Source organism: Phlebotomus papatasi, chromosome 3 (assembly GCF_024763615.1).
Source record: "Phlebotomus papatasi isolate M1 chromosome 3, Ppap_2.1, whole genome shotgun sequence".
Classification (NCBI taxonomy): Eukaryota; Metazoa; Arthropoda; class Insecta; order Diptera; family Psychodidae; genus Phlebotomus; species Phlebotomus papatasi.
Window position 1 is genome coordinate 60,893,238 of NC_077224.1, and position 24,902 is coordinate 60,918,139.

At 33.9% G+C, this 24,902-nt stretch overlaps 2 protein-coding genes across 2 annotated transcripts in view; both read right to left on the reverse strand.

Moving 5' to 3' along the window:
* Positions 1 to 24,902, reverse strand: part of LOC129807029 (gamma-aminobutyric acid type B receptor subunit 2) — a 96,762-nt gene that overhangs the window by 45,463 nt on the left and 26,397 nt on the right. The window contains exons 4-5 of the mRNA XM_055855977.1: positions 21,211 to 21,276; positions 3,863 to 4,051 (exon numbers count right to left, since the gene is read on the reverse strand). Of these exons, the coding sequence (XP_055711952.1) occupies positions 3,863 to 4,051; positions 21,211 to 21,276 (255 nt within the window). The remainder of the gene's footprint in view (positions 1 to 3,862; positions 4,052 to 21,210; positions 21,277 to 24,902) is intronic.
* LOC129807100 (collectin-43-like) lies at positions 20,120 to 20,884 on the reverse strand. The gene is made up of 2 exons (XM_055856141.1): positions 20,709 to 20,884; positions 20,120 to 20,643 (listed from the first exon to the last, which is right to left on the reverse strand). Exons 1-2 carry the CDS (start codon positions 20,814 to 20,816, stop codon positions 20,284 to 20,286), a joined length of 468 nt encoding a protein of 155 aa, XP_055712116.1. The 5' UTR covers positions 20,817 to 20,884; the 3' UTR covers positions 20,120 to 20,283.

The window sequence follows — 24,902 nt, forward strand, 5'->3', positions numbered from 1 at the left end:
ATGTACGATGTTGTACAAACCTATGAAAGGGAAAATGTGGGAAAATCATAAATCTGGCGAGAGAGGATCAAAAATGTACGATGTTGTACAAACCTATGAAAGGGAAAATGTGGGAAAATCATAAATCTGGCGAGAGAGGATCAAAAATGTACGATGTTGTACAAACCTATGAAAGGGAAAATGTGGGAAAATCATAAATCTGGCGAGAGAGGATCAAAAATTTTCCCTTTTATGTTTTGATGTGTCCCTTTAGGTGTGAAGAGATTATGTAGACAGTTCTTAATGAGCTATCAACCCGCTGCAACTCTTCTGAAGCTGTCCGGAAGGGTCTCTTAACCTCACTTCCACAAAATGGATTTATTTCCCGTCTCTAGAAGCTGCTGTTGAGGATTGATGTTCTATCCACCACGTATTAGATCATAAACACTTGATCTTCACTTAACTAATTCATTTATTATTAACTAAATTACAATAAAATTAACAATAGTTGCAAGTTAAACGCGCACAATCTTTCTTCGCTGCTGGTAAGAGTAAAAGAAGGGCGAAGAACGAACGGTACGGTTTTTTATATCTCAAGAAACCTTTCAACAACATTCTTTTCTCATAAAAGCTTTAGGAATAGATGATCATTTCGAATTAGTCCACATCAAACTGTTACTATATGGAAATTTGAATTATATGAAACAATAAATTAAAGGAATGCTTTATAACGCTTTTCAACTTCACGTTCGTGCGTGAACAACAGGTTTTGAGGAAAACCTTGGGGAACCTTTAAAAATACATATACAACAATTACAGCCTCTTTTGCAAACAACATGTTGCTACGTGCAATGTAATTTATCTTAATAGTCAAGAGAATTGCAATAAAATCTCATTTTAGATCCATGTTTTTGAAAAATTTTGAAGACGAATTAAAATTCTTCCAAAAAACTATTTCTTGAGATTCATATCTGTATCTTATACATCACTGGCAGCCAAAATTCAGAATGCTAAAAGCCCAAAAGAACCACAAATCCCGAAAGTCAAAGTTCCGAATGGTCAAAATACACTGAAAGGAAGACAAATACGAAAAATAGTGCATAGATAATTTTCCAAAACACAGAAAATTTTTCTTTGCCTCCAGTAAACGCCGACGTATTCGTGTTTGTAACTATAACATCTTTTATCAATTCGAGATTTTGTCGTTCCGGATTTTGGCTTTTGGAATTTAGCTTTCAGGATTTTGACCGGAAACTCTATAAATACAATCTAATGAGATTTTAGATATTTATTAGATTTATTAAAATATGATTTTTTTTATGCCCAGGTGGGCTTTAATCAAAGCATTAGATGGTTTTGAAAAAAACATGTGGGCTACAGCTTGCCCTTTATAAATACTTTTCAAAACTATTTCTTGTAACTATAAAGATCATAATATTTTTAACACTTTAAGAACGGATATATAAGTCATCTACGAAATACTTCTTTTTCTGAATATTCAAAATTATATTGGTCAAAAGAAATTGTTTTTGTTTTTGGAACACCGGTGTCCACAGCTTAAAGAGTTAACAGAGTTTTACATAAACTTAACTTAAGCTGTAATGTAAGCGCCCCAGTCAAAATTTTACAAAATATGGGGAAGTGGTGCACCTTTGCAAGTGGGACACTTTTGAAATTGGGATTTTTCTCCTATGTTTAAGTGGAACTGAAACTTATCGTAATGTAATTCAGCTTCTCAATTTGTTTATACAGCTAAATTATATCACGATAATTTCAATTTTATTTAAGAATAGATGAAAAATCCTAATTTCGAAGGTGCCCCACTTCGCCTTATGGTTTATCATATTTAAAAGATGAAAACCTTTCGACAAATCTTGTAAAAACAAATTAATTTGAATAATTTTAATGTAATCATTTTTGGTTTTCAGATTTCTGAAAGGAATTTTTTCATAGGATAGGTTTAGCGAGTGAACTGTGACTGGCAGATCGGCAGATCGTCGCCAATCAGTCACCATGATCGCCAAATTGACAGCCTAAGTGAACCATGTGTGTCAAATTTGTTTATGCTCTTGTACTTTTAAAGTTTCATTAGAGCTTTCATTCCAATTCGATCCCTTGAAACTTTTAAATGAATCAAACTACTATTTCTATGAAAACCTAAACAATTATCACTTTTTTCTTGGAAACTAAAGAATAAAATCATTGAATAATTATCCTCATTCTTAAATTAAGAAAATGATGCTGTTAGTAATTAATCAACGTGAGAAAAATTTTATTACTTCAAGCGCTTATCGCCGATCAAAAAGATTATACTGATGTTTTGAAATGATAGATCTTAAATATTCTTTTAGCGATTTTTTTAAAGAATTAAAAGATCCTGTCTTTTGTCTCGTCTAGTTCATCAAATTATGGCTTTTTAACCATTAATATCTGTTTCGAAATTATCCTTAATGTTTCGAATCGGTGACAGCCGAAATCCCGAAAGCCAAAATCCCGAATGTTCAAAATCCTGAAAGGGATGAAATTATTATATGGGGGAAAATGTTTAGAATAATTTTCCAAGACACAGAAGACTTCCCTTTGCCTCCAGAAAGCGCGAGTGCAATCATGGGAGGAGCTATGACACTTTTAAGTATTTGGGATTTTGGCTTTCGGATTTTGGCCCATTCGGGATTTGGGCTTTCGGGATTTTGGCGTTCGGGATTTTGGCTTTCGGGATTTTGGCTTTCAGGATTTTGAACGAGACCCGTTTCGAAATAAAATCTAATCTTGTCTCAAAAAATAATTTTTGTAAGATTAATAACACACTAGAGAAATTTATGTCCATTTTGAAGATTTTTTCCTGCTCAAACGTAAGAAATTCACTTCAATATGGACGTAAATGGTGTCTGCGTAGTGCCCAGGCCGAGAACTACGGGATTCTCGAGGTCCATCAATTTCTCAGCCCCAACTATTATAAACAACTTGACATTGAAGTTTCCGGCGCTGTCCATGGAGATAGTCAGATCGTGGCTCTATTCGGCGTGCACTGAGGAGGTCGTGAGGATCCTAAGCTCCACGTATGTTTAGTGAAGTTTATGAGTGTTTTTGAACTTGCCAACCCACATCATTAAGTGAAAACTTTATATACTTAGTTATTTATTTTATTTTAGTCAGATAGAAAACCAAACAGCCTTATTGGCTAGGTTTTTCAAACCTCTCTCTGTGAGCATACCCATCTTCCCATATAAGTGACCTACGTGCATATGTACGGTCCCGAAATATACAACCAATGAAGGGATTTTCCATCGTTTTCATCCCGGAGGTTGGAATCGACACTAAGACGGCGATGGCCGCATGGGGGGTGGGAAAAACAGAGATGATAATAAAATTCAATTCAATTCAAATTCAAAATGTCTTTAGTGTGTACAGGCCATACACAAGTGTTGTCAATTTTCTTGAATATGGACATAAATTTCTTTAGTTTGTAGACACCATTAGATGGAAATTTTTTCTTCCAGGTTCAACCTTTTGAGGGAGTCCCTAGAATTTAGCAGGCTTCATTTCTAATCGTTTAGCTTCTAGAAGTGGTTCCTAACATCATTCTGTCACTAAACATCAAAATCATGAAGTTAAAAATTAATTTAAAAAAATATACTTCAAGAAATATATTTTTCAATTGAACCTAGATATCAGATCATATAAAGTGCTAAGCGATCCATATTGATTTTTTAATACGATTTTTTCAGATATTATTTCATGCTTTTTAGTTAAATTCCAAGCTGCACGATTAAAATTCCCCAAATTATTATTTCATAAAACTTTAAAATATTTCCACGATGGAACTTTGTAAATTCTTCGTGGAATTGTGCTGAATTTCGAAATAAATAAAATATCAATTTACCAAACCACTGAAGCTCACGGAATTTCCCACGATGCTATTGTGACTGGACACGATGATAAGACTCTCGACAGCAGCTTCCAGGTGCTTCTGCTGGCATTCAACGGTTGGCGATTGAAGCCACCAGGGAGGACCCAGCGTCTCATGGAGAATCCATGCATAATCCGCTCCGTACATTCCCAGACGATATGCCTGAGGGACAAAAGTATACCATTCTCAATCACCATCCTTCTATCCTTCATCCCTTCTTCAGAGACACCAAATCGAGAAACTTTTCCAAAAAATTTCTTGGAAACAGCAAGTCTCCACGGACTCCTTCACGTCCTCGTAATTCAACAAGATTTTTATTTATTCACTCACACAATTTTCCCATCAATACCCTATATTGGATATATTTGCTTTATGGTGTATTTTGTAGTGTTAGAGAAAATTTCAAGGTACAAAACAAGAACTCGAAAAACAACATATAAATTCAATACTAAAGACTCCTGAGAAAACACAAAGTGTCTCGAGATTTCGTCATAAGTTACTTCAAGAGTTGAGAAATTGTGTTTTACATGGAAATAAAAGGTAAATTATGTTTGTTTTAGGGAATTGTTGTTCCTAAAGGTGAAAGCTGCAGTCATACTTGTTCCATTTAATTAATGGAAAATGCTTAAGCATTTGTTATAAATTTTGGTTTAAGTTGAAAACCTAAACTACTTAAAGATATTTTAAAAGCAATAAACTTCCGAAGGTGTTTGTTTAAAGTGTTTAACTTTGTGTATAGATTCCTCAGCAGTTGTTTATGATAAATCAGTTAAAACACTAAACTTTATAAGTCATCAATGTTGATACGACTATTAGTCTTCGTTTGCTCAAACATCCTTCAAGCTTCAAAGTTTTAGCTAACATGAAAGATAAATTAAAGAAATCTTATATACTATATCAGCACTATGAGTCTGCTCTACAACTTTTTTCTACTTTTACAGATAAGACAATTTTTCTGAAACTATCTTGCAGCAATACTTATTTAAAACTTTGTAATCTTTTCATTTTTTTAATCCTATTTGATGAAATTTAAGATTAACGTAAGATCCACACATTTGAAGATTTTATTATCATTGTTCTACAAGTATGGCTTCAATGTAGATTAAATTATAATAATTTTGAATATTATAGTTAGTGGTTGAAAGAAGAAATAGACAGATAATCCTAACCGGCTTATGTAGGTGAGATTCTTAACGTGAGCTAACTCGGAGTGCATGCAAATTCGATTTGGAGCTGAAGTTGGGAGACGCCATTCAGTTATCTTGAATCAAATTCGTGAAATTATACAAATTTTGTATTTCAACCAAAATATCAAGCATTTGGATGAACTGACAGAAAAGTGTTATATGGGTGAAATGTAGACCAGAATGTACTCTATAATTTTCCTATAGAACATGATCTCATCAATTACTCAGAAGCCAAGATAAGCGAGGTTTTTTGTTTCTTAACTCGTTTTTTCATCCAGAGTGCCCCAAGTAGTCATTTGTTGAACTTCAACTATATCAAAGAATTGTTGTATTTTGCGGGACTTTCCATTTAAACCCCTATTTTAAGTGTCTTTGTGGAGTAGAGGCAGTCAAATTGGCATCTGAGTGATTTCAAAGCGTTATTATTGGAAAAATCAATTTTTTCACACTTAAACGGAAAAATCGGAGTGATAGCATAGTCTGAGTGGAAAATGATGTATGGACGAAATGTAGAGACAAATGTGCTCTACAATTATGTCGAAGTAATCATCAAAATCGGTTAAGCGACAGTCGAGATAATTGAGGTTATGTGATATTGAAATTCGTTTTTTGACTGTGGCGCCCCTGGTGTTGGTCCCACGAAGTTCAAATATTTTAGAAAGTTGTAGCATTTGGTGAGATCTTTCGTTTAAGCCCTCATTCATCAAAATCGGTCACATAGAACCGGAGATATGATTTTTTGAATTTCGTGAACTTTGACCCCTCATATCTCCGGTTCTATTGAAACCACAGCGCACATACGCACCATTTTGGAAACGTCCTAGACTGGACTACAACATACTAAAATTTCATTAACTTGCACAATGCCGTTTTTGAGAAAAGTGACTTTGAATTTCGATGAATTTTGACGCTATCACAGCGCCACCTGTGGTGACTTTTTGAACTTCCATCTGAAAGTGCTCATCGAGACGAAACCAAAAAGGTAAAATTTAGGCCGCTATGTTAATTAGAACCGGAGATAGAGGCCGGTCAATGTTCGAACTTTGACCCCTTATAGCTCGGGTCAGGGGTTATGGATCGACTTAAGGTTTTTTTTGTTTGATAGGTATAATCAACGGCTACAACATACTAAAATTTCAGCCCGATCGCATAAGGAATTTTTGAGTTATTTAACTTTTAAGATTTAAAAATTTTCTTTTTAATAATAGCGCCCCTAGCGGTGGTTTTATGAACTTGCGATGTTAGAAGGGGAAGTGGCATTTCATGAGAGCTTTCCAAAAAGCCCTCATTTTTTAAATTCTGACAATTAGAACCGGAGTTATGGCCATTTTAAGAAAATTTTTTTGGACCCTTATAGCTCGGGTCAGGGGGGTCGGGGGACCTTAGGTTTGGTATTGATGGAAAGCTCTAAGGCCCAGCTATAACATACTAAAATTTGAGCCCGCTCGATGCCACAGGGGCGGAGCTATTGAGAAAACAAAAAAAGGGGGGTCTTCAAAATGGCGGAAGGAGGGGTGGGGGGTGGGGGGTCAATGCACCATGTTGCAATTTTCATACGATATTTAACCTTTGCCGAAAACCGCAAGTCGATATCTTTTTTAGTTTAGGAGCTATTAAGCTCCAAAGAGCGGCCGGCCGGCCGGCCGGCCGGGAACGTAACTTAGCCCCCCATATATTCGTGATCAGGAAGTGGCGAAACACATTTTGGCCAAGTTTGAGCGCGATCGGAGGACATGAAATTTTGTTAGGATTATAGTAGGTGAGATTGTTAAGAATCTCACCTAATACTATAGGGGAAACTGGGGCACCACCGAACATTGGGTAGCACCGAACACTGATTTTTATTTCTAAACAGTCAGTGGACAAGCATCCCTATAGTATCTATGAATTTCTACAGATCTTGTTCTCTGAAATCTAATTAAAAAAAATCGGAGGATCGTTAAAATGCCCTTCATTCCCCCCCCCCCACCACCCTAGCCCTTCCACTCCAAAACCATGTCTTTTGGGATTGATCGAAAACGCGTCATGTGATTTTTTTCATTTTTGGATATGTTTTAGAGACTACCCAGGCGAACTTTCGCCCATGTACAAAAGTTCCATTGAATCATTCTTAATAACGGTTTTTTAAGGTCAAAAGATAAAAAACTTTGGAATTGCCTAATGAACCGGTTTATAACCTATAACTAATTTATTTGAAATTTAATTATATCTTTCCTTAGGTATATTTTGGATACTGTTTTGAGTGATTTACAAATCGCTTCTCTGATAAAAATCGCTCGTAAAAGTTTTGTAAAATCTCGTTGCCCCATATAGAAAAGTAACGAGATGTTTAGCTATCCCTGCCGCCATAGGGATTTTTGGAAAATCTTTTCATTTTCAACAAGATATCTTGTTGATACCGGATACTGCATATTTTTTACTAATAATATACAAAATCTTGTAAAAGTTTTACTAGTATTCTTATTTTTATTCACTAACCAGATTTTGAGAAAACTTTTACAAGAATTTTATTAATTAATTTTAGTGGGTTCGGTTTTAACAAGATATCCTGTTGAAAATGGAAAGATTTTCCAAAAATCCCTATGGCGACAGAGATAGCCAAACATCTCGTTACTTTTCTAATGGGGCAACGAGATTTTACAATACTTTTACAAGAGATTTTTATCAGAGATTTTTTATCAGATTTGTAAATCACTCAAAACAGTGTCCAAAATATACATCAGGAAAGATATAATTGAATTTTGAAATAAATTACTTATTGGTTATAAACAGGTTCATTACCGATTCAGAACCGATTGAGACCTGTTCAGTTTTATAGACAATTCCAAAGCTTTTTATCTTTTGTTACTTTTCCGTATAAAATTGACTTATTTTACAATTTTTTACGAGATTGTTTACGAGATATTTTTTTCCGAGTTCTAATCGCCATTTTACAAATCTCTTCTGTTTCAAGCAATTTCGTTTTTGATATTGAAAAGTGTTTCAAACTATTTTTACTCAATGCGAGGACATGAAAATTTGAGTTTTGAACCTTAGATATTATTAACAAGAGGCCTGGCCAGGGGTGTGACATTAGCTCTGAAAAATGCGACCAGTTTTAGTGTAAATTATTTCTGTTTTCGTACATATTTCACTAGATATCTCCAAAACTACGTAGGTTGCCAATTTGGGGTTTTCGGTTGCCTCTTCGCTATTAAATTGGCTTTTATTTTGTATTTGTATTTCTTGCTAATTCATACTACAATGACAGAAAACAGCTAATAAACTCAAAAGTTTTTTCGGCACACTAGAAACATATGGGAGACGTAGGAAACGTCATGCCCCTGGGCCTGGCCTTAAGGTGAGCGTGATCGACGAATGAGGGGTATATCATTTCAAGTTTTTCTTCAGACCGAATATTGCAAAAGATTTATGTAAGCTTGGCTAAAATAAACCTAGAAGTGTTCTTCGTCAATAATCTTAGTAATCTTCTTCGTCAAAAAGTGTGGCAGTGGGCGTGGTTTAATTTTTATGGAAGAGCTTGAAAGTCTGTGTTTTATAAATTGCCTATTTTTTGAGCAACGAAAGATCAGAAAACTTAAGCCCATTTTATAGTTGCCAACATCTGTTTCTTAATTTCTTTTCAAGAATATTTCGTAATTTTATAAGTCAAAAAATGTAAATTACGTTTCATTATCTACACTTTAAAATTCGAATTTTACTGATCATTTTTAACGAAATTCAATCGTCTGGAACTTTAAGACTGTAAGCCCAGATGGGGCTCACCTAAATACAATACAAACTTATAGAGGGAAAATGGGGAACTGAGGTTTGCCACCCTTATTTCAACTTCCTGAGAGTGACTGTCCACGGCGACTGATGCTCACTCACTGAAGTACTGATGTTAATTGCCATAAGCAACAAGAGCACCATATAGCAACCTTCAGCACCCGCCTTGGGATGGTAGGGGTTGGGCGTGTTAAAGGAATAAGGAATTGGGATTGGTGGGTTGCAGCCGTCGACGAGGGTTGACATGTGTCGAATAGGCTGCACGCTCTACAATTCGGCCAATCCTGACAAAGCTGCCGTCCCTTGGCAGCGTGGTGAATAGTAGGAGCCCCAGGCCAGGACCGTAGTCTACCAACCTGCTCCTTTAGCCCATAGCACCACAACACCTAGGAATCTAGTATGCCCACCAGGATGGTGAATTAACCTGTAAATTCCGTGTTACATAGAGCGCTCGAATCCATTTATCACCATGGATCGAATGATTAAGCAAGCTTAATCTCACAGTCCTTTCAACTCACTAGGCGCTGTGACCTGGTCTTTCACTAACCAGACATGGAGGCCCCGCGAGAAGCTACAACATGGGAACGTGTTATAGCTACTCACTTCATTTGTAGGGGTGACACTCCCCGGACTCAATGATTGAGAAAGTGCCCGTGAGAAGCGCGAGCCAACAGAGTAACTGTTTGGGCAAATCACATTCTTTGACGTGGACATCCTAGAGATATGGAGATCGCCTAAAATGCCCGTGAAGAGCCAAAAACCCACAGCACCTGTTGGAGCCAATCACTGTATTGGGAGTGGACACTTCCGCACATCATTGGTCAAAGACCTACATTCCGCGTAGGTTAGGCTAGCCTCTTACACACTGCGCATTTTCTCCTAGGTAATTCCACACACGGACATCCTGTCTCCACCCGAGACCTGTCCTCTGCATTCTTCTGACGCCTTGCCAGACTGCAGTGACGAATCCCATCGTCTATGACTCTACTCTGTACTTCAAATGGGCCACATTTCCTCTGCAGAAGTTCGTTTGACCGGTACCGGTTTTCCATATAACCATGAGATTTCCTTATCCATATACATCATGCTTTTCTTTCGACCTTAATCATTCCTCTGATATCAAATTCCTCGTTGCTATACTGACTGAATTTCCCTTGATCCAACCAGAAATATCCATGTAGAAGCCTGCCAATAGTGTGACCTATTGGGAACAATACGTCTTTGAAGTGGACAACTTCAGTGATTTCTAATCACAAATTCTTTGTCCGCTATTATCTTCAGCATCCAGAATGCTAGATCTGCTCCGTGCCTTTCTACTCCGTGAAACTTCTGTCGCGTGTTAATTTGATATCTTCAGTGTTTAGTGTTGTCGACTCTTCCATTTAATTTTTTCTGTTGTAGTTCATTTCTCTGATAGGGATCCTTTAACGGTCCTACTGGTTATATTTCTGTTGTCTTGCATTCGAATTAGATGTCATCCGTGTAGTAGAAGTTCGCTGTATTGTAGAATGTGCTCTCTGTCGAATACTGATCCTGTTGGTTTTCTTCTTCTTCAAAAGTCTTCTTTTCCTCCTTCAGGAACTAACTCGGTGCGTTCGGCGCTTTCGTTCCCTGTTCCCTAACTTTGGGATGTAGTGATTGTATGCATCATACACCTGGCCAGATTCTGTCTGCTTTGTTGTAATTGGATCTTACCTCTGGACCTAGGAATTTGATCATACCACTATCCCATCATTACCGTTTTCGTCATGCGAATCTTTTACCGACCGTGTGCTTTAGAGTTTATAACGTATCGCTCCTATTCTTCGAATATACCCCTGAATACCGTTTCCTACTTATAACATTAAATAGCCTGTCATTAATAAGTTGAGATTTATAATCCCTTCGCAGTCTTGTGTAACAAAATACTATACGTGATGTTATAATTTTAATTTAGTATTAGTAGTCATGTAGTTCCAACAAGAGTCGTCTTGATTCAGAGTCCTGAGCCTCGCGTAATTTTGGTATCTATCGTGGTGTGAAATATGTTTCAACTTGAGATTTTCAAATGCTCGAACTCTACGAGAGAGTACTTTCCATCATCTTTAATTTCTGTCTCAATACCAAATCTTCTTCCGATCAATTCTACTTGCTTGGATAAAACCCGTTGAGTCCACCCTTTCTCTATTCCTGTCTTCCCGTTTCTTCTTTCTGGGTGTTTCACGAAATATGTTTCATTATATTCGTTTGCTCCTTTCATACATGACAGTCAAATCTTGTAAGAGTCCCATTTACTAATTTTTTTTTTCGTAAATACTGTTGAAGATTCCATTGTTTTCTTGATGCCGTTTCCCTTATGTCCAGAGCACAACAACCCTTGTCCCGTAAACATGCCTTCAAAATCTCCTATGAGAGTGAGAGAGATAACCGTATCTAGATCTCACTCGTTCTCATTGAAGCATCAAAAGCACGCTTACAAAACGAAAGCTAGTTGGCTTTAGACTTCCGAACTTATACATTGTTGTGTTTGGTTCATGTCTAACTCGATTATGATCTTGTTTGTGCTATGTTTATATTCACAATACGACGTTGTCTAAAAATTTTCATAATTACGCTCCTGTCCGTATAATGTCATCTATCTCTTGTTATAGTAACGACTGTTATCACTTCGTACAACATCTTCCTTAAAACCTCAGCGTATGTGTGAAACCCTTACACACAGCATACTGTTTCTTCATACTCCTATTAGATTCCATAAGATTTGTTTATTTCATACACAACGCCATCTATTTGCGAATCCATACGATACTACTTTCAACTCAAAGTTTTGAATATTTCAACCGTCAACCTAAATGAATATGTTGTCCTACTTTCTACCTGTGCACTTTCGACAGATGAAAAAGGTTTTTCCCTCATTATCCCGTGATCCTAAAAATATGTATGTGTACCTTTAATATGATTTGATTTCTGAATACTAAAAATATTGATCGCATAAAGTGTAATACAATATCACTGATTCACAGATTTGAAATTCTTAACACCGAATCTTGAATTAACGCGTTTATTTTGAACTAGACTTTACTTTCCATTTACTAAATTCTAGTGAATTACAACATGCGATAGACGTCGGGATTCTCTTTACATTAACTGTTTTATTCGATATCCCCGAGATACTGTGAAAGTCCTTTGACTATTTTAAAACCGACCATCAAAAATAACCTTCTTTTCCTTCAAGATCTGTCTAATTTAATGAATCCTCAGATGCCGCAATAGATGCTTTGATGCTAGATTGCTTACACGTCATATTGAGATATTCTTAGATAACTCCCAAAATTTTCGGATTTCTTTAACATTTAACCCATCCGCATCTATCACATATTATATCTCTCGAAACCTAAATTATCCTGGATAAACCATTTCTGTACAATTGACATACGCATATTTGCCGGAAAAGAATTTCTAGTTACTTTATTATCTTGCATAACACGGTAAGGATAACCCGACGGTCTTACAAATAGGTTACGCATATTTGCTCCAGCTTCATGGAAGATCATACATGTTCTCTACTTGATCACCTCTTTCTCTCTCTTCATGTAAAATCCAGGACTCACTTCGTTTTCATGTGATTTCACTATTCCATATAAACAAATGATGATTTAAAGAATTCAAACGAAGAATTCAACTCAGTGACTGTTATGACATCCACACATTAAAGAAGTTATATCTAGGTTTTTCATTATTGAAGAAATTTTGACAGTTTTCCCTGGTGTCAACAAAAATATTTCCATATGGCAAAAATCGACGACCATTTATTATAGTGTGTAGAGGCCATTAATGTTCCGAATGACAGCGTGTTCCTATTATTCCCCATTAGATAATTCCTTCTCTCGCAATAATCATCTATCAGTCTCTAAGGAGTCACTTCCAAAATACGATCAGTCCATCTGTAGTATCTCCATATATCGCCTGAACGAATTACGATCTTCTGTTGATGTGGATGGTTCGACAAAGCCTGTCCCAATAAATAAACTACTATATTTTCTGCGCGAGTGTTGCACAACTGAAGTAAATTACTATTCCGCAAATGTTTTCTAAAATAAACGTCGATATGGTTACGTTTCATGATATTCCCTATCGTATTCAATCTAGATCTACACGCGATTTAGTGTCTTTATGTTACGTAGCCCTGTATTCCTGTATGTATTAAGAATTCTAAAGAGACTATACTAATCTTAAGACTTTTTCAAAATATTATCTAATTGTTACTGAATTCGACTTATATAACCGTGAATTACCCGTATTATTTATCTATCATATATCTGTCATCTAAAATCCGCTTCCTTAAAGTTTGAGTTACCCCTTTTATTCCAAAATATTCCTTTTTGATTAAGATCAGATCCAAGAGCATGTAGTTGGGAAAGTTTTCAAGTTTCCCTCGGCATGGCGTCACGACATAATGTTCTTTCGAAGATCCTTCGTTTTGTCCAACATCCGATGCATATTGAACAATTTGTGAAAAATATGGTATGCAGCTGTGTACATTCTAAAAACATTACGCATATCTATTTATGAGGGTTTTATTGCAAGGGATAAGTTTTCAACCCGAGTATCTGACCATCTCGGAAATCCCAAGACCCACCTAATGAGTGGTGCATATTGTAAAATTGAAAAAAAAAACCTTTCTGTAATAATTGCAATGCTGCCGACATGTCTATTTGAAAAAATCCCAAATTCTCTTGAGAGGTTTTGAACTAATGAGTCCCTGCAATATGTTCGGGTTTCCCTAATTTGCTTATCGATCCTTTTGCATTTATTTTATGATCCCTGAATGAGGTGTTGTTTTTCGCCCCTTAACCCAGACGCATTTCTTTTTGGGTCTAAGCAATTGAAAAACTCATTTAGACCATTTCCTCTAACGCATCCTTTCAATATAACATTAAGTTTGCCAACGTGTCGGGTCTCTTTGTCTGCAAAAATATTTCAATATTTTATAGCCCCTATCGTATACCTAAGTTTGTACCCTTCTCTACCAGCATTTATTTTGGGTTATTCCCATACTTTCGAAAATGGATTACTCATCTTTATCATTTTCTTTCCTTTCTTCTTATATTTCAACATTATCATTATGAATTCCAATTTTTAATATTTTAATATGTCCTTCAATTCCGTGACCGCATTAATGTTCGTTAAGCATATGTGATATTGATCCTTGATCGCGTGAACTTTCTGAAGATACGTATGTAATATCAAACGTCTTATCACTTATGGATATCAATATAAACCTCTGAAATATATAATTGTGGTTCGTCTTCAATTTCAAATGTGTCCTACTCTTCAACTTATGTTGCTTATACAACTGAAATTATGATTTCTCCTAAGATAAAGTTTTTACGAATTCTTCCAAATTCCCAATTTTGATTCAATTTACAACTGCAATGGAAAATCTCATTCACACACACTTTCGAGGGCCCTCTATCACACATCAATCTCACAGATCATTCATCGACACAGCTTCTAAGTTCCATTTGCAATTATTCTATGTCTCATCCGAAATGTTATAATCTTATTGCTAGATGAAATTTTTGCTTTTCATTGACCTCTTAAATCTTCCGATATTTATTCGTCATCGACCGGGTGTTAAGTATCGCTATGAAAAGATTATTTGCTAATGTTTCGAAGAGTAGTTTTGCTCAATTAATATTTTAATTTAACCTACGTAATCCTACGAAATCATTTCCTTGCATACGGCCCTACAGACTTCTAAGTTATTTTGCTAACATCTTCTGATCTCGATCATTAATTTACTAAGTTGCGCACTAAGCGTTATTCTTGGTAAATCATGAAAAACTCGCGTTAGATCTATTAAAATAGTTGTTTCAAATGTAGATTTATACCTTTTCTATTAAATTTGATTCACTATATGTTTCCGTAAAGAAGTGGTCATGGGACGTGAAAACAATTATCTATCAAAATGGGACTAATAGTGATTTTGAAGACTATAACACAGATGCAACTAAATAATGAAGTTATGGAGGACTTGTATCCGAAATTATCACTAACGAACTTTTCATTTGTGGTCATGATTTAGATTTAGATCCATAGTAAATTTAAAACACATTCAAGATGATATTTATTTTTTTTTTTTAGTTATCGTTTGCACAAATTTCCCAGCAAATCATCCCTCACTTTTCCTTTGATGATAACACGTCAAATATTTGATTGATATTATATCTACTTCTATGAAATTGGCACTCATTATATCTGTAGCTACGATTGCTCAATATAAATAACTTTTACTAGAAATTTAATTGGAATGGACTTATCTGAAAATCTTTCTCCGATGATCTCTCTGTACTAAGACTTCCATCCTCACAATTACTTTCTTGAAGAATTCCCCGCTCTTATCTGAAGGCTTCAGAATCTCCTGGCTCCACAATACGATGTCTCCTCCGCGTTGGCTTAGTGATCCCGCATGGACTCCCCAGTCATCTGCAGACTTTCCTCGACAGGAATGCTCCATCTTATCTTCTGTGTTCTCGTTGTATCACTGGACTTTACACATCACACGACCACAATGCAAGATTAATTAAAGTCTCAACACAACAACTGTAACAATTAATTCAACTGTTCTTTTCGCGATCCACTTTTGGGGATTGGGGATCCCACTTCTGAATTTGTTAGCCCAGATGGGGCTCACCTAAATACAATACAAACTTATAGAGGGAAAATGGGGAACTGAGGTTTGCCACCCTTATTTCAACTTCCTGAGAGTGACTGTCCACGGCGACTGATGCTCACTCACTGAAGTACTGATGTTAATTGCCATAAGCAACAAGAGCACCATATAGCAACCTTCAGCACCCGCCTTGGGATGGTAGGGGTTGGGCGTGTTAAAGGAATAAGGAATTGGGATTGGTGGGTTGCAGCCGTCGACGAGGGTTGACATGTGTCGAATAGGCTGCACGCTCTACAAGACCCTTTAAAATTTCAACTTCAATTAAATATCATCCTGAAAATGACGTGGTGAAAACTATGATTGGTGGAATTTACTCGAAAGTTCTGGGCTCTTAGCAAAGATCATTAAAAAAAAGTTACACTAGAGTACAGGATACCTCTGTCTCTCCGCCTGTGGGGCCCTTATAATTTGTCTGAAGAAATGTGTAGGAAAAGTCTTTGTCTATATATCAATGAGATAAACCAACACCGAGTTAATGGAATTGAATATTTTATAATGATGCGTATGTGTCTTGGCAAAAAATAAGAAATTTATTTGGAAAATCTCTTGAGTTTATCTCATGTTAGAATCCAGGAATCTTCTTGCATGGAAAAGGTGTGTATGGGTAGTTAACGTGTTTCGTAATCGAATATTTTATCCGCTCCTAAAAGCACCTCATCCAAGCCCACCCACAAGAAATCTCTGTATTTGTTTTATTGCCGAGGAGTTCCAGAAATATGAGTATGGGAGGATTTAGAGATTCTCACGCTCCAATATTCCACCAATATTTCTTCCATAAGATTATGCTCTCGTGGGAAAAGGGATTTTCCTTATAAGTGACAAAAACCCATGCACTTTCGCGTATTGCCATTATAAGAGATGAAAAGACTAAAGGGAAAATTCTTCAAGAGTTTATGTAATGAAATTTTGTTGCTTAAAATTTTCCCATTAAGTTACGGAAATTAGGATTAAAGGGAAATTGTGTGTGTAAGAGAAAGTTTCAAAGTACAAAGATTTTGTAATAATTTCACAGATGATGTACCAGTTTAGAGTGTAAACGATTCTGTTGTGTTTCATACTGTATAAAGTTCTATCCTAAACTTTTTAAAGACAACAAAACTTATATGATTATTCATGTGAAGAACAAACAAGGTTGGTTTTCAGTAAACTCTAATCTAAATAGGATACATCCACTTCTGTATATTTAAAGACTTTGCGATAGTTTTGAATTTATAAATCATTATTTCCAATGGTTTTACATTTCACTTTATTTGTGCTCTAATTACAAATAAGTTTAATATTGTTTAATATGAAATACTAATACAAGTAACATTCTAGAAATAAAACGGAGTGAGACTCACAAATTTCAAACAAACACTTTGAAACCGTTTGTATATCAAATTACTCGTATTTAGCCAAACTTTTTAAGAAATAATAAAAAATAAGAAATTAAGAAGAACACATAGGGTAAAGTGATACAATTTGGACATAGTGTTACAAGTTGGACAATTCGCCGGTACAAGTTGGACAGGGATTTTTTCTTGATAAATACAGTACTAATTTTTTTTTAAGCACAAGGAACCAAATTATAAAACTAAAGCATTAAAAATATACAAATAAAAATGAAGTACTAAATTTATCAAGAAAAAAAAGCCCTGTCCAACTTGTATCACTAGTAGTTAACTTTATAAATGGAACATTTTTGTGACTGAATTTATAAAAAAATACTCTATTTTTATTTATTTTAAAATATTTTTTTTCAAAAATGATTTCGAGAAAAATCAAGAGACAATTAAAAATGATAATTTTTTGAGTAGTATAGAATATCCTCAGTTCAAGACTAAAAAGTGTAAAAGGAAAATTCGAATATCGTTCGACCTTATGATTTACTAAAAAAAAGTTTCTTTTTTTAAAAAATAATCATTTAAATTTCCTTGCAAGAATTATTATTTTTCAATACTTTAAATTTATTTACTCAATAAAATGTTTTTGTTAATTTACTAACAATATATTTATTACAGAGAATTAATAAAGGGATCTCTGGGTGTCTAATGGTTTTTAGATATATAGTGCTGAATATTAAATGCTCTGAAAATATTATTATTTGTTTTCTAACATACTTTTTGTCTTAACATTTTATTGATTAAAAATTTAAATACGTATCTTAAGGGGTTACGTTGGTCAAAATATACAAAAAACAGTATATTTTTCTATTTTTTTTTGTAAACACAATAAATATTTATTTAATTTAAGCTCTTAGGCAATAAAAGTAGAACTTTTAAACTATATTTTCTAAAATTTTCATTTAAAAATTCAGCCTATGAGATTTAATTTTCGAAGACCTTTCTCAACAAGTTTTCTCGGAATTGGTTTATATATATGACATCCAGAAACCAAATATTTCCTATTAGCTGACGAGTTATGCATAGCGCACAATAACTTTTGTTTTGTAAACATGATTTTGATTTTTCTATGAGAGCGAATGAAAACTAGATCTTGTTATCTCGCTTACTCCCATAGGAAATTTTGAAAACATGTTTACAAACAAAAATTATTGTGCGTTGGGCATTAAACTAATTCTCGAACAAAAACATGGTAGAATTGTTTATTTGTAATGCAATTTTTGAATTTACACGGGGACAAAATATTAATTTGTAAATTTTATACGGTAAAAAAACAATTCTATTTCTGTATCAATTGATCTCCGATTCTCATAAGAACTGTCTCTACTCAAATAATAGAGGAATCCGGGACAAAATATGCTAATTTTTTATTTATATTTATTTGAATGTACTGGGCTATTCTAGCCATTTTGTTCATTGGTCAGTTTATAATGTTTCAATTCAGACGCCAGCCAAGGTTCACGTTGTCCAAGAGCCGAACGCTCTTACCAATTGCACCATGGACCCCTATAAGCCAAATAAAAATTTCAAAATTCAACATGCTTTAAGGACCCTAAACTCTGGTCCAGAATGTTTAACATCTAAAATTTAGCAGTAAAGATTTATTCCAAACTATCATACACTGATGGCTTAGCATCATCGATTAGAGTTCCTTTGCATAAATTTCCTTTACCTAACCCATTACTTTAGGATCAGCTTGAATCTCTTTGGCCTGTATAAGATAGAGAAGATTAGGTATTCAACTTTTAATTGTTTATGCAACAAAGCTTAGGCGAAAGGCTCATAATTTTGTCCAGTTTCTTATTTTGGACATTTTGAGGATAAAATTGGACACTAAAATTAAATTGATTAAAATTATGGATTTTTAATCCAATATTTGATGAATAATGAATTCTATCTAAAAATTTGTTCTTTTTGGAAGATTTTAACACTAAATACGTTAAATTTTGAATATGATTTTAGTTAAAATTGCTTTGTTAAAAATTCAGTGTAAGCAATTGCTTACGAGAAATATGACAGAACTTCGTGTTTACTTCAGTCTTATTTAGCTGTGGTGAAGTACTAACAATCTCTCCTTACTTTTTTTGAGAGATATTATTGAATATTCATTGAATATTGTGTTAATTCACGTTAGTAGTGATTTGTACATTTGACCTGAAGTGAGATTCACCAGTGCAGTGAGGTGATACTCCTTATTTTGGACAGGTGTTTTTCTCACAAAATTTCGTGAAGTTTTAGCTTTTGTGATGAATAGGTTGGACAAATGCCTGGAGAAACAAAGGAGCATCATCTCTACGAACGAGATGTAGCGATAAATGCCTTGAAATGCTTCCGGAAAGGCCAGAGAATGAGCGAATCCGCACGTACTTGGAGTATCGAAGTCAACTCACTTTAAATAATGATATGGAAAGTTTCCGGGCTTCTTGTGACATTCCACGTTTCCCTTACATGACCAGGAAGAGGACTGGGTAAGATTGGTTCATGAAATGAAGAACAATGGGCATCCTGTTGAAGCGGATTAGCTGTCCAAATTTACAGACAAGTTGTAAAAATTAATAACCAAGTTGTCCAAAATAAGAGTCAAATTCACCTTTACATATCAATTCATTTTTAAACGTATTAAAACTAATTTTAGTAAAAATAAGACAATAAATAGCTTGCCAAGTTTCTAAACAATCCTTCTGAAAAGAGAGTAACAAATAAAGTAAATTAGTATTGAAAATATCGCACTTCAAACTTGGAACATCGATGCTTATAAGCAGACTCGACAAAATTATGAGCCTTTCCCTTATACCATTTTTACCGATTTCCTCAGACCAGTTTAACTTAATTCGAAATTTTAAGACCTTTATATAAATTAATTAAATCTTAACGCACTTTTGTTGAGAAATGCATTATTAAAAAGGAATAAAACTTTAATATTAAAAATCGTGATAAGAAAAATTACAGTAAGGGTCAGATCAAAAAACGAAAAGGTCTGTTGAACTTTTTCTATATAACCTAAAGATTTTGTTTTAAGGAAATAAGACATTCGATAGGAAAAAAGAGGGTTACATGTTTCCCAATTTTTGACGGACTTTTCCGAATTGGTCAATATTTCTTAGACACTTGGACGATGGTGAGAGATAAAACCGTAATAACAGCAATACACCCATAAAATATTGTTTTTTTTTTAGATCTTCAGATTCTAAAATAATTATTTTAAATTACGACATTCCAATTTTAAATATCTTGCACTGTATTTCGATTTTAAAAATTAAAAATTAATTTACTAAAATATTTTACAGATTTTGAGTTGTATCGTTTCATTTTTACTTGTAACAGAGTTTAATTAAACATAATTCATATTTCTAAGTCTTTAGAATTCTCATCACTGTTTTGGCAAATAAAAATAGCTTCCTCTGCGCACCATTTGGATTTCCAATGGCCATCACTGGGCTTCATGAAAATACAGTAGATTCTGGGTTCATCACTGGATTCTTGTTTCGGTTCACCACTATCCCAATTTGTATAATCCAGAGCAGTTCTATCGTTATCCCATCGCCAAATATCTTCCCGATCGAAACGAAAACCACCAATTAGGATTTCAGAATTCATATCCTTAATCACTTGGTGAATTGCTCTATCTTCCTCCTTTGACTTAATAGTAACCATTTCCAATCCATTATCCTCACAAGTGCTAATTGCTTCATACCAATCGAGCTGAATTGCAAGAATTAATTATCAATTTTTGAGGAAATATTTTAACTGTTTTTTGTCTATCTCACCTTTTCTTGACTGATGTGAATTGTTTTATTTTGCAAGGTATGAACTTCAAAATCTAGAGCTGAATGTTCTTTTATTATTAAAAGTAAGAAAACGTAGAGAAACTTCATGTTTATTTGATTGCTGATATTGTGATACTGACAAAGTGAGAGACATTTCTTAATCTACTAAGCGAGTAACCTTCAAGTTCTCAAGAAGATGATTGCATGACAAAATGCTCCGCCCTTTTTTTGATAAATAATAATTACGTTTAGTTATTAATTTTCTATAAGACCATTGCATTGAAGTAATGAGTAATATGACTAAGCATAAAAAAATTGGCAACTTTCAGTCCCCTCATAACCAAGAACAAGTAGAAATTTTAAAGTAAAAATAAACTATTTTACAGTGAGAAGTATTTGTCGTAGTATACTTTTGGCACAGTAGAATTGTCCTATCTTATCCATTAAGAGCTTTAGAGAATTTCAAAAGTTAGCTGAATTTTAGAACAACATAATGACTCACCTCACAGAATATTTTTGGCGCCAACTCGTTGGAAAAGCTCCCAATGATGATTCTCGTGTCCAAATCCTGCAAGATACATAAACAAGGGAAAATTGAGTGGAAACAGGAAGAAAGGGAGATTACTGTAGGATTAAGAGAGTTTGAGATTAATTTCAATTTACAATGCAAATTATTGCTGTATACAATTGTTCCCATTTAGTCACAGTTTATTTCACGGTCGGAAGTCGAGTTTAATTCACTTCCCGTAAATATTTGTTCCACTTGAAGAGACTTCCGGTAAATCTCATTAGGTGCAAAATGCCTAAAAGGTGGTTCCTTTTTTTTTACTCTGCGTGAATTTCTTAAAAGGAATGAATCATTTTAATCTAGCAGATGGAATTTTTGCACCTTCCCCAATCCCATGTAAATTTCAATGAATTCCTGACGAATGGATAAAGTCAGTAATTTTGCCCACAATCATTCACCACATTGGAATCCCTGAGAATTCTCATCATGATATTAGAAACTGAGATTGTGGATCTTTTGATTTGCACCTACTTTTCCTCTGCATTGAAAAGTAAACCCATCGAAGCCTCAATTCACACAATAAGTCGCGGTTTTAGCGGTTTTTGCCACTCTTACGACGATTTCCCATCTCCATCTTAATTTTCTCTGATTAATAAATTTTCTCTCTGTGAGTTCCTTCGACGGTGAATTATTCAGAGTGGTTTATGTGATGTTGAGAAATGGCAAAAGCAAAATGTGTACAAAGTGTATTTAGGAATTGGATGTAATTTAACCAGAAAGATGATAAATTTAATTAATTGTACTTGAACTGCTTTAAAATTTTGAAGTAATTTATTTTTAATGTAACATAGGGTAAGTGTGCCAAATTTCGGCATAGTTGCATGCAAGCGCCAAAGTCTCAAGTTTGAAATGTAATATCTTTAATAGAAATTGATTTTTTATTCTTTCTTCTGAAAGAGTGTTGCTTGGAACCTTGGTAAGAGTTTACCATCTTTATTTACTCTAAAATCATTCTTAATACATTTTAAAATGAATAAAAATATAGACATAGCTTTGGTGCCCTATTTCGGCCATCATCATTCTCATAGTTCCTTGCCATTCGGGAATTCTTCCAATATCTATTTCACGTCATCTCGTTTGTCAAAGCTACATTTTTTGTTATTCTTTTGCTTTGTATAATCTCTAGAGTACTTAAAATCTAAAAGTTCAGGGAAATTCGAGGAACAAAAAAGGTGGCCGGAATTGCAAGCTGGCCGGAATTTGGCACACTTACCCTATAAATACTATAAAATGTATAAACTTTAGAAATTTAAAGGTAAAACATTTAAGGTAAACAAATTAGTGACTTTGATAAGTAAATTGATACATTTTGTAAGGAAAATCATCAAATTGTTAAGTAAATTAGCAAATTTTTGTAGGTAAAATTTGAAAATTAATTAATTAATATTCCCTTTGTCAACTTTTATAACAAAATAATTTACTTACTATTTTTACCAATCTGTTGAAGACGAAATTCAATAATAGTCATGTAGGTATATCTGTAATTTTTTTTAACAATACTCGAATCAAGTGAACATCTAGTCTAGTATACCTGTAACTTATCTAGGATGTACGACATTTCTGACTATTGTTATTCTAGATGACGGCCACCCATCAATCCTCAATCTTTATTCCTACAATTATCCTTATCAGGGACAGGACTTCATTCTTTCCAATATTTCATATTACTTATTAACGTATTATACTATTAAAATTGGAATTAGTTTTTGCTGACTGAAATGATTTTTTTTTACTGAACATTTTGAATTATTTGCTGATCAATTTGATTTTCTTACTGACTAATTTCCTAATTTTCTAAACAATAATGTTTTTCTCATTTTTTAATCGGGAAAATTGGTATAAATAAAATTAATAAAAAAATAATAAGAAATAAAAAATACCTTTAAAAATGCTTTATGACATTTCAAAACGCATAGATAGATAAACAATTTGTATTCGATTTTGTGTTAAGTTTTATTCATTTCTTCTCTTCTATTATTTTGAGGTTGAAATACGAATATTTCAAAATCTGCGCTTTTGATGTTTAATCTATTCTAAATAACTGCTGAATACTTGAAAGTCTTGAAAATACATGAAAGGAAATAATCTTTAAAAAGAAATGTTAAAATAAAGCAACGATAATGTTCAAAATTCTGTATATTAGAATTCGACAACACTTTGAAAATTAGAAAAAGGATCCGGATAGCTTAATAGTCTCTTTAGACCTAGAACATAACCTATTGATTCAACTCATAGTTTTAGACATACAGTTTGGAGGGCAGTTTTTAACTGAAATTATTAAATAAATATATTAATAATTTAAATATCTAATAATACTTGCACTTAGAATAGTAAAATTATGGCATTTGAGCATAAATTTTCATTGCGGAACCCGTGTAATATTCAGTTATAATTAAAATTCAAATCCAGCTTTCGATTAAAGCTATAAGTTAGTTAGAATTAACCTTATTTTAAGAAGCCTCCGAAAATATCCCTTACCCAATATATGTGAGGGACATTCTTGTGCCCTCGTAATGGGATTTATTGGAACCAAAAAAATATTGTTTTTCTAATAAATAGTGCAGTGATAACATTAATTAAATTACAAACCATGCATTGCATGTTTTACTTGTTTTTTTTTTTATATTTTTAAGAAACTATTTTTTTACACGATAGCTTTGCTTTTCTAAAGAGTTCAAACGGTAACATTGGTTAAATAAAACATATTACTTCCTTTGAAAAAATCCAGTCCTTAATTATAAGCCCTACCATTTAAATCTTATCGCTAAGGTGTTAGTAATGCCTTAGCTGAGTGTGATTTAAAGTCTTTTCGCAAAGTCCTTCCGACCCTGTGCCAGACGGGAAATATTTTTACAATAAGCCGATAGGCTTCAGACCTATATCAAGGGTAAGGGGGGGATCAAAAAAAAAAAAAAAGTGAAATATTTTGAATGGTCTTCCTACGACCGATTACGGTTTCATTTCTTTATCCACGCTAATGGCTTCTACACACTAGAAAAGTTATGTCCATATTTTACGGTTTTTCCTACACAGACGTAAGCAATTTGCTTCAATATAAACATACATTTTTCTAGTATGTATGTGTAGAGGTCATAATCGCAACAGTAGTAACATTAACTTCTTGTGAGCAACCCATTTTCACCATGAAGTAAAATATCTATAATAATGGCTCCATTCCATACAATTCTAAGTCGACTTAGAATTACAGTGGGGCCTCCATAGAGTCAATTAATAATTTCCAGGCCTGTTGACTCTATTTGATTTGTTGACTCAAATGGAGTCCGAAAAAAACAAATAAAATGAGAAATTTTGATAGAAAATTCTAATGTAATTAACGTTATTAACTAGAATTTCCTTTAAACTTTTAGTGTATAAAAATAGAACTGATAGTTCTTTTCGTTATTTCATAACATGTCTCTAAACTTCATAAAAAGAGCAGTGAATCCAATTTTTCTCATTTTCTTCATTTTCTATGTTTGACCAAGTTTCTATGTTTTACTATGTTTAACCATTCAGCATTCAGAACTTAAATGCACAAAACAAAGAAGTTTTAATAGTTTTTGCAGACCAATTTTAATTTTCTGTTGCTTATTTGTTTTTGATCCAAATTTTCTTTTGATATACTG

Excerpts from the sequence above, each read along its gene's own strand:
- LOC129807100 (XM_055856141.1), bottom strand. The coding sequence starts at position 20,816 with ATGAAGTTTCTCTACGTTTTCTTACTTTTAATAATAAAAGAACATTCA. Across the intron at positions 20,644-20,708 it reads TTCACATCAGTCAAGAAAAG|CTCGATTGGTATGAAGCAAT; the intron begins GTGAGATAGACA and ends CTTGCAATTCAG.